Source organism: Pelophylax lessonae (assembly GCF_965119305.1).
Source record: "Pelophylax lessonae genome assembly, chromosome: 5".
Taxonomy (NCBI): domain Eukaryota; kingdom Metazoa; phylum Chordata; class Amphibia; order Anura; family Ranidae; genus Pelophylax; species Pelophylax lessonae.
Window position 1 is genome coordinate 434,715,657 of NC_138772.1, and position 14,066 is coordinate 434,729,722.

Consider the following 14,066-nt stretch of genomic DNA (forward strand, 5'->3'; position numbering starts at 1 on the left):
TGTGCTGCAGTGCTAAAATCAGCAACGTTGAACAAAGTGACCCATGATGGCCAAATTATCCCATACTGAAGCCACGTTAAATAAACTCTGATTGGTTGCTTTTGGATACACCTGCATTGCACAGTATTCTTTGGCTTATCAGATCAGCTCAATAATGTTAATTCATTATATTTGCTTTCTTAAATTGTTTATTTTCCCTTACAGAGTTCCAGACTGTGTGGAAGGTTTAAAGGGTGCCTCAATTCTGAAATACCAAGGGGAATTTGAAGACGTTTTATTGGATGGGATCTGTATCTCACCAAATATTTACGATATTGAGACTGGTATACTCTACAGGTTATAAAGATGACTCACTTACAAGCTGGACTCAGTCAAGAGACGATAGAAAAAGCCCGATTGGAGTTAAATGAGAATCCAGACACTTTACATCAGGATATCCAACAGGTTAGAGACATGATAATCACTAGACCAGATATTGGTTTTGTACGGACAGATGATGCGTTCATCTTAAGATTTCTAAGAGCTAGGAAGTTCAACCAGATGGAAGCATTCCGACTTCTCGCCCAGTATTTCCAGTATCGCCAACTGAACTTGGACATGTTCAAAAACCTTAAAGCAGATGATCCTGGGATTAAAAGAGCTCTCATGGATGGCTTTCCAGGTGTGCTTGACACTCGTGACCACTATGGACGGAAGATTCTTCTACTTTTTGCAGCCAACTGGGACCAGAGTAGGTAAATGTAGATAGTGTTTAAATATTTTCTTCTAATTCTTTTGTTAAAAGGGCAGTTGGCAAATATTGATAAAAAGTCAGTAGGAATAGTGGACATAATGTTTCTGATATATATGTATATTCACTTAAACTTAACTTGCTAATAGTTTGCAATAGTTTGTCGGCCTGTAACATTTGGGCCCATAGCAAATTGTACTACCTTTATCAGCCCTCAAGCTAAATAGAAAATAACACAGTTAATATTCATATATGGAGACTGGTAACCCTTCAGAGAATTTGTAATTCTGTTGAGGTAGTTTTCTGATCTGGGAAACCAGTAGGAGAGCAGAGAGAGATCCTGCACTCTTTGAGACCTCTCGACAGACTTTACAGCATCTGAGCAATACAGCCTGGCTTGGGATCTGCCCCAGCCTTTGATTTGGAGTTGATAGCAACAGAAGCACAATGATAAGATCATCACTCTGCTTTCTCCATTTTTTAGTAGGTTCTTGGTATTAGATGGTCAGCATTGTGCAATGAATAGAGATGCCTCTCTCACTCTTAGTTTGAGTGCTGCTGTACAGAAACTACAGAACACTAGTCAGATTTCATAATTTATATGTTAAATACATGTAATGAATTTTTTTTGGGTAATTTCCTGACTTGTTTACATTTATTTAATATTTGCATGTTCAGCTTCAATGACTAAGTAATGTAGTTTAATACTTGTCTGATATATGTGCTAAGTGGCTTTGCTTATCAATAATTAATCCATGAGTCCTTATTGAATGCTGATAGTAAATGACTCAAATGTTCTGGCTTGGGTTAGCAACCTCTTACTGAATCCTGGCTTTACTAAATGTGAATGATTCCTGTAACAGCTGCATTCCTAGGAGGTTTGGGATCTGTTCATATTATATGCAGTGATTGCTCACTTGGCATCTGCCTCATATAGTATGATGGTTGACAGTTTCCCTCCCATCTTGCATCTTAGATATACTTCTGGTTTACTGGGCAATGGTATCAAGTAATGGACCTAAATGTTTCAGGAGGTTGTTTGCATCACCAAAGTGACAACATGTGTGATTGGAGAGCCCAGTGCGTGGAGTGCCCCTATGAATACTTCTAGGCCAGTGGTTCTCAACTCCGGTCCTCGGGATCCACTAACAGGTCAGATTTGAAGTATTACCTTGGGGAGATGCAGACTAGAATACTGCAATCACTGAGCAGAAAATGAGATCACCTGTGATGTAATTTAGTTATCTTGCAAACCTGGCCTGTTAGTGGGTCCCGAGGACCAGAGTTGAGAACCACTGGCCAATGTCTCTGGGCTTTTGTTCACTTTTATGGATAAGTTCACCTTTCGTAAAATGTTACACCCATAATATCCAGGGTGTAACATGTAACATGTTATAAACAGACCAGCCCCCGCTGGGATCTTCTTCTACCCCCAATGTCCCCCGCCGCACCATTCATTCACAGTCCTCTGTAAAAGGAAAACTACAAGTCCCAACATTCTTTGCGGCTGTCGGCTTGTAGTTTTCAATGAACTTCCATGGCACCTACTTTGGTAGTTCATTGAGTCTTCCTATCAGATTGCATCTGCTTGGCCATACAATGTATGGGCACACAGATACATTGACAGGTCTGCTTATCCTTGGAGCAGTGCTTTAGAGGTTTCAGAAGCAAAAAAATACTTGTTTTTTTTTACCTTTAAAACTTCTTTTTGTCTGCATTAAAGTCTAGGGGAATGTTAAAGCAGGACAAATGTACAAGCCAAAAATATCCCTAGGCTTGAAAAGGGAGAAAAGCAGTTCTGAAGTGAACCTCTCAGTAGTGCATTTGTGCTTTATCCAAACACTTTCTTCAATACTCCAGTGCTGTTCCCTGCACACCACAATAAAGCATAATCAGTCTTTTATCATATGGGTACTTTTCAATCCAGCATATTTTGCAACATAGGTAAAAACCCAAACATCCCAGCCCTTTTCACCTGATCAACTGTCAGCCAATGACAGCTGATCAGGTGATGTAAACAGTAGCCGGTCATAGGCTTTTTTTTCTCATACTGACAGCGTAAGGAGGAAAAAATAAAGCCGAACACTGGCTTCTGTAAGAGGGACATCAGTCCCACACAGTCCTCACCAGTGCTGCTATCCAGTGCCCACCAGTGCCACCTACCAGTGCCCACCAGTGTCACTTATCAGTGTCCATCAGTACTGTCAATTAGTTACCATCAGTGCATCATCATCAGAGCCACCTATCAGTGCCACCTACCAGTGTCTATCAGTGCCACCTTTCTGTGCCCATCAGTGCCACCTATCAGTGCCCTTCAGTGCTGCCTATTAATGCCCATCAGTATCACCTATCAGTGCAGCCTCATCAGTGCCTTCTGATCAATGCCCACCAGTTCTGCCTCATCAGTACCCATCAGTACCACCTATCATTGCCTATCAGTGCCACCTTATCAGTGCCCATCAATGCAGCCTATCTGTGTCCATCAGTGCAGCCTATCAGTGCCCATCAGTGCAGCCTCATCAACGCACTTAAATAAAGGAGAAGAATTACCTGTTTGGAAAATCTTATTATACAAACTTATGAAAACAGGGTTTTTTTTAATCAAAATTTTACGTCTTTTTTTGCTTGTTTAGCAAAAAATAAAAAACCCAGTGGTGATTAAAGGCCTCCTAAAGAAATCTCTATTTGTGTGAAAAAAATAATAAAAATGTCATAAGGGTACAGTGTAGCATGACCGCACAATTGTCATTCAAAGTTTGACAGCCCTGAAAGCTAAAAATTGGCCTGGACAGGAAGGGGGGATATGTGCCCATTAAGCAAGTGGTTAATAAAGGAAATCATTTATCTAGGTCAGCTTGGCCCAAACAAACTATTTAAAGAGATCCCAAAGCTGGAGTTAGGATTTAAACCAATAAGTGTTTTTTGCACTACTTTTCCTTTATTCCGGATCGTCATACTTGCAAATTCAACAATTTACTGGGCAAATGTACAGTTCACTGGGGTATAACATGTCTGGTAAATATAGAGCACATTTCTCTCAAGAAGTCAATTTATAGGACCAAAAAAGGGACAAATGAGGAGGAAATAAGGACCGAGGGATTTGGTTTCAAAAGTGGGACAGTCACTTCAAAATCAAGACAGTCAGAGAGCACGCTTCAAACTCTCCCTCTTGTAATGCACAAGTGCATGTTTCATTACACTTTTATTAGCAGCCCAATGTAGAAGATTATCAGCAAAGATAAAGATAATTTGCATCTCTACAAAAATAACATGATGCATGATATCCAGCTTGTAGGCTACATTACACCTCTGTGTTTTGTATTTAATTGTGCCGCTTGCTGTATTCCTGGTTTGATTTCCAGCAAAACAAACCTTCTGTAGAGATGAACGGCACTGCAGAAAAATGCCTGAAATGCACGGCACCTAAAATGCACCTCATAAAAATGCAGAGGTGTCAGTGTGGCCCTAGATTAAGAGATTGCTTTTTTCAGGTAGAAACAAAACAGTATCTCCCCCTCCCCCACATTGCAGCAGCTCAGCAGAGATTTTATTGGGGGATTGCTGTTCTCCTTTACAGGAGAGTAGAACTGTGACATTGCTATCAGCCTTTCTGGAAGCTAATTGCTCTCCCACACAGTTGTGTAGCAGAAGGAGTTCAATCACCATTTGTCCTCATGATCAATAGCTGCTGATTGGCTTTTGGGGTGGCAACCGACACTGTCCATTGTCCTATCAAAGAAAGGGCAGCATATCGAGGCGCCTTTGTGACCCAACTCTAAATCTGTGTAAAACAAAGGAGTTAACATTGGCCCATATATGGCAGTGGCATCATCTGGCCTTGCAAAATGTAATATAATGCTGTAAATCTTTCCTCAGCTGTGGTCTTTATTTTATGAGAATTGGTCATCTTGATAACGCCTGCTGGTTAATTTCCTATATTTTTTTAGACTTTAAATGAAATGTGCAATTTTTTCATTCTGATGTTTCTACATAGTTATTATGAGGTTCTTTGGTCGGTATTTTTTGTGTTAATGTACCTGCCCATGGTTGCAAGATTGTTGCTGGCAAAAAACATGGCTTATGTTGTGAAATAAGATAAAGTGCAATACTCCAAAGCAGGCTTTTTTTTTTTAAAGGTATTTATTGTAATTTTTCAAACAACAACAGATAATACAGGTACAGACAATGTCAAGAAAACACGTATGGAACAAGCATAGAAAATATACCAGGTTACCGGAAGACATTGTATCATAGACAATTCAAACGGGGGGGGGGGGGGGAAGAAGAAGGAGGTTCATACCAAAATAGGCCAGGAATGCCAAGCAGCGGTAGGGCTGCACACCTAGAAAGTCACCATAAGTGAAACCCACTCTAGGATGAACGGTGGGGGGGGGGGGGGGAACCAAAAACCATCATGACAAGACGAACAACACAACCAAGAACACACAATCTCACATAACACCAACATTCACACCAACACAGCCACACACACACACCTTCCCCTACCCACAAGCACCCACCCCCGCAGGGGGGGGGGGAGCATATAATACACAACTTATTCAACCAGATAATCCACATGGCACGTGGGGCCACACAGATTCATTCAACAGACAAGCTGGAGGGCAGAGGGACATCAGCCCAGAACGAATCCTCCACATCAAGCCAAGGCTGCCAGACTTTAGTGAACTTGTTAGGACACCCTCTACTCTTATAAATTAGTTCATAGAGCGGTACATCACCTCGCCCAAAGCAGGCTTTTTTAACCAGGGTGCCTTGAGGTTTCTTCAGGGGTTCCTTGGCAAAATGCCTAAAATTCGCCCAGACATTGTATACAAGCCAGCAGATGGATAAAGCCTTCCTATTATTGACACAAAGCCACAGGCTTTCATTGTACATCATTACAACCATCTAGCATCTGGTGTCCGAACCACCAATAATGTCATCTGTTGATAAGGGGAATGTCGGGTGCCTGCACAGCATCCTTGTTTGCCCTTCCCCATCAGCACTGTCACAGTCACATTAGCTGAGTGAGGAAAATGAGAAACATTGGAATACTAGTCAGTACCAGTGTGCAAAAAAGTATTTGCGTTGGAAGAATAAATCACCTCTAAGGTTGGGTGCCCTTTATTTGTGGATGTTGTGTTATGCAAAAATATTAGTTTTGTTTCTTCCATTTTAGAGTGGGGTGCCTCGAAATTGTTCAGAATTTTAAGGGTGCCTTGTCTGAAAAAACTTTGAGAAACACTGCTGTAATGATATAAATAGTATAGGAAATTACAGTAAATGAAAATATTTGGCGCATCTTGAAATGAAAAATACAGCAAAGAAGACCCAGGATTGTTGAGCAGTTAGAATCCTATATCAGGCAAGAATGGGACCACATTCACCTCCTAGAATTCCAGCAACTGGTCTCCTCAGTTCCCAGATGTTTGCAGGGTGTTAGTTATTGAAAGAAGAGGGGATGCTGCACTGTGGTAAACATTACCCTGTCCCAACTTTTTGGAGAATTGCTGCTGCCATCAATTACCTTATTTTTTTTCTTAATATTGGACATGTTCTGATTCTGCGGTTCTGATTTTAAACATTTGATATGTTTTATATTTTGAATAAAAAATGGGTTTATGAGATTTTCAAATCATTGCATTCAGTTTTTCTGTAGATTTTACACAGTGTCCCAACTTTTTTGGAATTGGAGTTGTATTAGCTAGTTCAAAAGTGCTTGCGTCTTTTTACAAATCAAATAGCATCTACCCTACTTCACTCAGAGGCAAGGAGATACAAACTATAAAAACCATAACACTTTTTATTAAAACAATAATAAAAACATATTACAAATTAAGCGCACTGTTATCTGTGCACAGGGAAACCATGTCAGTAGAAGAGTATTACTGAGATCATCATTTTAGGCTGTTTATAGTGATTTAGTAAAGCACGAGTGGATACATGGATATGATAAATTTACGCAAATTTAAGAAGTTTTAGACCCCGTTCACACTGGGGCGACGCTACTTGCCGGGGCGACCTCACAGGTCGCGGTGCGCAGCTCGCACCACGACTTCGGAGCGGCCGGCACGGACTTCATAACATTGAAGTCAATGCAGGTCGCTCCGGGTCGCCCCAAAGAAGCTCCGGACCCTTTTTCTAATTCGGAGCGACTTGTGTCGCTCCTATTAGAACGGGTCCACAGCTTCTCTATGGCAGGCAACCTACGGCGACCTGTCAGGCGACCAGGTCGCCTGACAGGTCGCCCCAGCGTGAACGGGGTCTTACAGTATGTTTAATGCACTTGATATATAGAGAATAACAAATCGGAGTAAGAAGTCCGTGGAAGAGAATTTATCACAATCTTTGTAGCACTATAGAACTTTATTATTATCATTAAGCACTGTTGGCACTATATAAATCCTGTATAATAATAATACCAGTAATTATAATAAGAATAATTTTTGTTGTTTGTACAGATAGACAAATCTGTGAATTCTTAGTTGCCGCTCAACACCGTTAGGCGTTCCACCCCTCCAAAATATAATACAAATATTGATGCAGCGTCTCTTAAATAAATAAGTGCCAAATGATAAAACAAAAAATGTCCATAAATATGTATATGTGGCCAACCACCAGTGAATTCCAGATATCACAATCTTCACTTCAACGTATCACCCACGTGTCACATGCATAACATCCTGTGAACCATGTGCGCTCACCTCCTGGATTGGACCTTAATCAATAATCAAGGTCAAACTTTTGCCCCTCTAGGGCTATACTCCAACTAGCTCCTGGCTCCCAGTAACAATTACAGGCACCAACCTATGGACTGGAGCTTCTGTTCCACCTCCTCCACTCCATGTGACATGTACTCATGCTAAAGGAATAAAACCAATAGTTCTCTCCATACGTTTTAAAACCAATTTAATAAAATCTAAAAATGGGACACTCACAAATAAATGCACTCTCAGTGTCATTTTCTACACATTGTATAAAAGTAAACCGCTTTCTCACAGCAGGGTCTCTACACCGCCCTGTGGTGGCAACAATTGTGCTGACTTGACTCTGTTTCTATATGCGGTAAACCTCCAAAGGCTTCCTTAGTTGCTACATTTAGGTATCTTTAGCCCTTCTCCCAGGCTAGCTGTGGACCTTTAAGCTGAGATTGACAATCAGACTAATGCCTCGTACACACGCAACGATTATCGGCCGACCGATCGTCCGACTTTTGTCCAGAGTTGTGTTTTGTTGGTTGGAATGTGCCTAGACTGTACACGATTTTTCTCGGCCAACAAAATTCTACTTCAGAAGTGATGTCATGTGCTGGTTTACTTTCCGTGTGTTTTTTCTTTTCTGAGCATTCCCAGTCCTGCTCATCAGATTTTTGTCTGCCGAAATCTGTACTGACTGATGGCAAATCGGCCGTTGTGTTGACGGCCAACAAAAATTTTATAGCCTGCACACCAGATTTTATTCGGCCGAAAAGTGGGAGTCGGTTGTCGAAAGCATCATACTAACAAGCCGAAAATCGGCCGATCGGACGTTGGCCGAAAATTCCCAGCCAATAATCGATGCGTGTGTACGAGGCATTAGTAGAAGGCCTGAAAAGCATTAACTTCTCCAGAGATACCCTACCCAGGAACTACATCCTCTCCAGGAAGGCAAAGATGCTTCCAGAAGGTCTCACCAAATATTTATTGTCTTGCCCAGTGTGCATCACTGGATAAAACCTAGGCAAATCAGAAAAAATAACTATAACCCCTTATATTGTAACTTGCCAAGTAGCAGCCAGAAGCAAAACATTTCCTAGGCTTAGGGAAAAGCTGAAAATCTCAGATAACAATAGAATCAAAGCTACAGCCTAGCTGCAATGCTACATTTAGAATAGGGATACTCCAGCTCAAATCAGTATTAAACCCAAAAGCATATCTTTATTATGTTCAGCTCATTAATTTGTAGATGTGATGGCTGTGTTTATTTCTTTTTTTTTTTTATTCTTTTTTCCTTTATTTTTCCCCTTCAGCCAGTAAGTCTATTATTTTTAACTTATTTTAACAGATTAAAGTGGAGTTCCACCCATTTTCGTAACTTTAGATGTATGTAATCCCTTTTAAAACGACTTTTACCAATGGAAACTTTTTTTTTTGCTAGTAAATACCTTATTTTCTTGTTTATTCCTCTTCTCCTCACTTCCGGGTCCGATCGGTGATGACGTCATTCGGCGATTCACAGTGTGTGCTGGGATGTATTCCATGCCAGAAATCTCGCAGTATTACCTAGGAGCTGAGCTGTACTGTGTGTATTGAGGCCGTGACCTGCCCCGCCTCCTCTCAGTGAGTTGTACTTTATTGTATTCAGGCCGTGCTCTGCCCCGCCTCCTCTCAGTGAGCTCAGTGAGGATATAATACTTTCAGTCCTCGCTCACTGAGAGGAGGTGGGGCGGAGGCGGGGCAGAGAACGCCCTGAATACAATACATAAAGTACAACTCACTGAGAGGAGGCGGGCGGAGGCGGGGCAGGTCATGGCCTCAATACACACAGTACAGCTCAGCTCCTGGGTAATACTGCGAGATTTCTGGTATGGAATACATCCCAGCACACACTGTGAATCGCCGATTGACGTCATCGCCAATCGGACCTGGAAGTGAGGAGAAGAGGAATAAACAAGAAAATACAGTATTTTCTAGCAAAAAAAAAAAAAAGGGTTCCATTGGTAAAAGTCGTTTTAAAGGGGATTACATACATCTATGTAATCCAACGTATTAAAAATGGGTGGAACTCTGCTTTAAGCAGTCCAGACAAAGTATCAGTTAGAGGGTTGAGACAAATTATCAGCTTTTATTCATTTATTTAAAACATTTATCACAAAAGGAAACACTGTCCTCTAAACAGACTGAAAATGCTGCTGTCCAATGGTGTCTGCTTTACTACTTCATCCAAAATGCAGATGCACTAAGACAACACACTGTCACAGTGTGTTACTGCCTGAGGCAACACCAAGTAAAAAAAAGGAAAAGGAAAAAGAAAATTAGAAAATAAATGCAGGCACCTCATCTAAGGATTGGTAAACTGCAATATATTACATTTTTTGATTTATTACCACAGGGTCCCTATATTCTCCCCAACACTAAAAGACTTTGTCCTCAAATGCTAAATCAAAAAAAAAAATTTCTTTCTGGGACCTAAGTATCCTGTTTTACAATTGGATAAGCAAGGGGGTAAACTGAGAGAAAGGCAAAACAGTGGGTTATAAACTGCATGTGAAATTTTACATGAGAATTCAAATAAGGTACAGAGGTATTTGTAACATTTCCCAAAACATAAAGGCTAAATGTCACTAATCCCAAGCAGCCAATTAGTGAGAGATACGTACTCTTTGATACTATAGAGCAGGGGTGGGGAACCTTTTTTCTACCAAGGGCCATTTGGATTTTTGTAACATCATTCGGGGGCCGTACAAAATGTATGCATAAATGTAATAGGCATTGATTTGCGGCAAAAAACGCTGTAAAAAATTGCGTGACTTTGAGGTCACAAAAGTGTGAAAGGGGCCTTCAGTAATCAAGGTATAGTATGCCCCCTTTCAATGCAGACTGACCACAGCGTGCCCCCCTTTCAATGCAGACTTACCAAAGCGTGCCCCCCTTTCAATGCAGACTGACCACAGCGTGCCCCCCTTTCAATGCGGAGTGCCCAGAGCGTGCCCCCTTTCAATGCGGAGTGCCCAGAGCCTGCCCCCTTTCAATGCGGAGTGCCCACAGCGTGCCCCCTTTCAATGCGGAGTGCCCAGAGCATGCCCCCTTTTAATGTGGAGTGCCCAGAGCGTGCCCCCTTTCAATGCGGAGTGCCCACAGCGTGCCCCCTTTCAATGCGGAGTGCCCAGAGCGTGCCCCCTTTCAATGCGGAGTGCCCAGAGCGTGCCCCCTTTTAATGTGCAGTGCCCAGAGCGTGCCCCCTTTCAATGCGGAGTGCCCAGAGCGTGCCCCCTTTCAATGCGGAGTGCCCACAGTGTGCCCCCTTTCAATGTGGAGTGCCCAGAGCATGCCCCCTTTCAATGCGGAGTGCCCAGAGCGTGCCCCCTTTCAATGCGGAGTGCCCAGAGCCTGCCCCCTTTCAATGCGGAGTGCCCACAGCGTGCCCCCTTTCAATACGGAGTGCCCAGAGCGTGCCCCCTTTTAATGTGGAGTGCCCAGAGCGTGCCCCCTTTCAATGCGGAGTGCCCACAGCGTGCCCCCTTTCAATGCGGAGTGCCCAGAGCGTGCCCCCTTTCAATGCGGAGTGCCCAGAGCGTGCCCCCTTTTAATGTGGAATGCCTAGAGCGTGCCCCCTTTTAATGTGGAGTGCCCAGAGCATGCCCCCTTTTAATGCGGAGTGCCCAGAGTGTGCCCCCTTTCAATGCGGAGTGCCCAGAGCGTGCCCCCTTTTAATGTGGAGTGATTGGCCACAATGCAGAGTGAACAGCGTGCCAAGCCCCAGAGCACTTACCTGTTGTAGCGGCGGCCGGCTTCCTCTCTTCAGTCCCCGCGTCTCTTCGAGTCCTCCCGCGTCCCGCCTCCCACCTCCCAGGAGGCGGATCCGTGAGACAGTAGCGAATTTTCATTCGCTATTGTCACACAAATGGGCGGGCATGAAGCGCACTGCTCTGCGCCTCGGGTCCAGCCATTTCGGAGATTCACAGTGTCAGAACGGAGCCATCGGCTCCTTCTGACATAGCGGCACGGATCGCAGGACGGACAGAAGGATCGTGCGGGCCGCATACGACCCGCGGGCCGGAGGTTCCCCACCCCTGCTATAGAGTAAAGCCTCGTACACACGTGTTGAAAATCGGCAGGGAATTTTCTTCCGACGACCGATCTGCCAATTTTTGGCTTGTTAGTATGGTGCTTCCGACAACCAACTCCGACTTTTCGTACGAAAAAAATCTGGTGTGAAGGCTATAAAATTTTTGGCCGCCGTCAAAACACGGCCGATTTTCATTCAGTCAGTACAGATTTCGACAGGGAAAAATCTTATGAGCAAGACTAGGCATGCTCAGAGAAGAAAGAACACAAAGAAAGCAAACCAACACATGACATCACTTCTGAAGTAGATTTTTGTTGGGCGAGAAAATTTGTGTGCAGTCTAGGCACATTCCAACCAAACACAACTCTGGACAAAAGACGGACGATCGGTCGGCCGATAATCGTTGTGTGTGTACGGGGCTTTACATTACATCACATGGTAAATAACATCCTCATTAAACACTGAAAATAACATATGGCACAATGATTCTTTAGTTCCATGTTGTTGAATGTTCCACCTGCAAAAGAACAAAAAGAACAGAAAAGCATCAAACAAATTCTGAAGCCCCATTCTCTCAAGAATGACACTCCAAAGCATTTCACTTTATTATAATTTCTAGTGGTAGCTTAGACCACAATCCCTAATTACAAATTGTATACATCTTTAACACAAGTCCTTTTATGCAGTACTTGCAGATCAGGTTAGCAGCTTGGCCAGGAAGATTCGTCCTGGGAAAAGAACACAACCTAACTAATGACAAACTATATACACACATAAATGGAGCAAAAAAGTCCCATTCCATACAAAGTCCTCAGGCTCACTGAATCACATGCTAACGTGACCAAGGGTTCCCACTATAACAGTTGCAAGCACCTTGAGCAGTTTAATGTTCACTACTGGCACTCCAGGAACAAAAAAGTGAGCAGCTTTTCCATTAAAAAATGTGACAGCATAAGATGGTACTTGTGGTTTAGGGGGTAAGAACCAGCAATCCTTAAATCCAGAAGCAAAGTAGCACTAGGGATTCAGAGTCCAGCAGTCGTCTTCCAGGAGAATATACCAGAAGAAGAATTTTCCAACAAGAAAACAACATCTCTCTAGTAGTAAAGTTCAGTAAAACATGGAGATCCGCTTTAATTTATTGCTGTCACAAGGGGCTTACATGCTCCCTATGTGATTGGCAGGTCACAGGCTCTTTTTATGTAGACATGAGGGATCTAATAGACCCATAATGTCTTCCCTACCCTCTGCTTCAGCCAGTCAGGTAGAGGACCAGGTTTGACAGCTCTGAACCTGAAATTGCTCCTCAGTTGAGTACTTCCAGGCTCACTGATCACGAAGCAGATCAGGAAACAGTTGTTCTTGTTCTCTGACCTGTTTCCACTCTCCATCCTGACACCATTTACAATGACCCAGGAACTATGACCCCCCCATCTGAAGGACAGGGGGAAATAGCATCTTCTTTAAACAGGTTTAGGTGGTTTTAAAGGCTCTTAGATCGCTTTTTCTAAATGGCTAAGAGTCCTGAGACTGAATAAAGCAATACCAAGCTCAAAGCCATAGGATTGTTTTAATCACTTGAAGTCAAGACCATATACAGTATATGGCCTGTGAACAGCTAGTGGTTAAAGTGGAGTTCCACCCTGGTTATACTTTTTTTAATAAAAATACCCCCGGGACAGTCAGGGCTAGTACATTCCACAATGGCTAGCCTCTGATCTGTCCCGGGTTGCACTTACCTTTTAGGAGAAATACTTACCTTGAAAAAGTATTGTCCAGCGCTGCCATCTCAGGTGTGGGCAGCTTGAAGCCAGCGCGATCCTCTTCTGCGTCCTCTTCCTTCTTCTTCGGTCCCACGATGCACTGCACCGGCCCCGCCGTCACTTCTGGTGCGCGCGCGTCATCCCTCCACAGCTTCTGGGCATGCCCAGAAGCTGTTTAGAAGGGAATGACGCGCGCGCACCGGAACTGACGTCGGGGCCGGTGCAGGCGCATTGATTCCTGGGAGCGATGACGTTCAGCTCCCAGGAATCATTGCAAAAGCCAGGAAGTGACGAATCGCCGTGGCCGCCGAGGGGAGGAAGAAGGAAGTAAGGTAAGTATATTTTCTCTACAAGGTAAGTAAAAAAAAAAAATTGCGATTATCCATTTGTTTTTCAGGTGACCCGGAGCGAGAAGATGGAGGTAAGTATAAATTTAGGGTGGAACTCCACTTTAAAGTATATGTCAAGCCAGAAATGCTGGAGAGATTTACCTGACTCCCTGTCCTGCTGACAACAGTTTAAACAAACACAAATTGAAGAGAGCTCTGCATCAGAGATACAATTTTATGTCTGGTAAAATGTTGTCAGCTGGACAGGAAGTAAGGGTAAATCTCTCTAATGGAGCCCCTAATATCCATAAAAACTCAACAGGAGATCGAATTCCTCCATCTCCACAAACACAAAAAAAAATTTTTGGTCAGACTAAAGCCTCGTACACACGCGCCGATTGTTGGTCGTAAATTTTCGGCCAACGTCCGATCGGCCGATTGTCGGCTTGTTAGTATGATGCTTCCGACAACCGACTG

At 43.2% G+C, this 14,066-nt stretch overlaps 1 protein-coding gene across 1 annotated transcript in view; it reads left to right on the forward strand.

Moving 5' to 3' along the window:
• Window positions 1-211: 211 nt before the first annotated feature.
• The window catches only part of CLVS1 (clavesin 1), a 133,439-nt gene continuing 119,584 nt past the window's right edge, over window positions 212-14,066 (forward strand). The window contains exon 1 of the mRNA XM_082258785.1: window positions 212-734. Coding sequence (XP_082114911.1) covers window positions 346-734 — 389 coding nt within the window. The 5' untranslated portion in view covers window positions 212-345. The remainder of the gene's footprint in view (window positions 735-14,066) is intronic.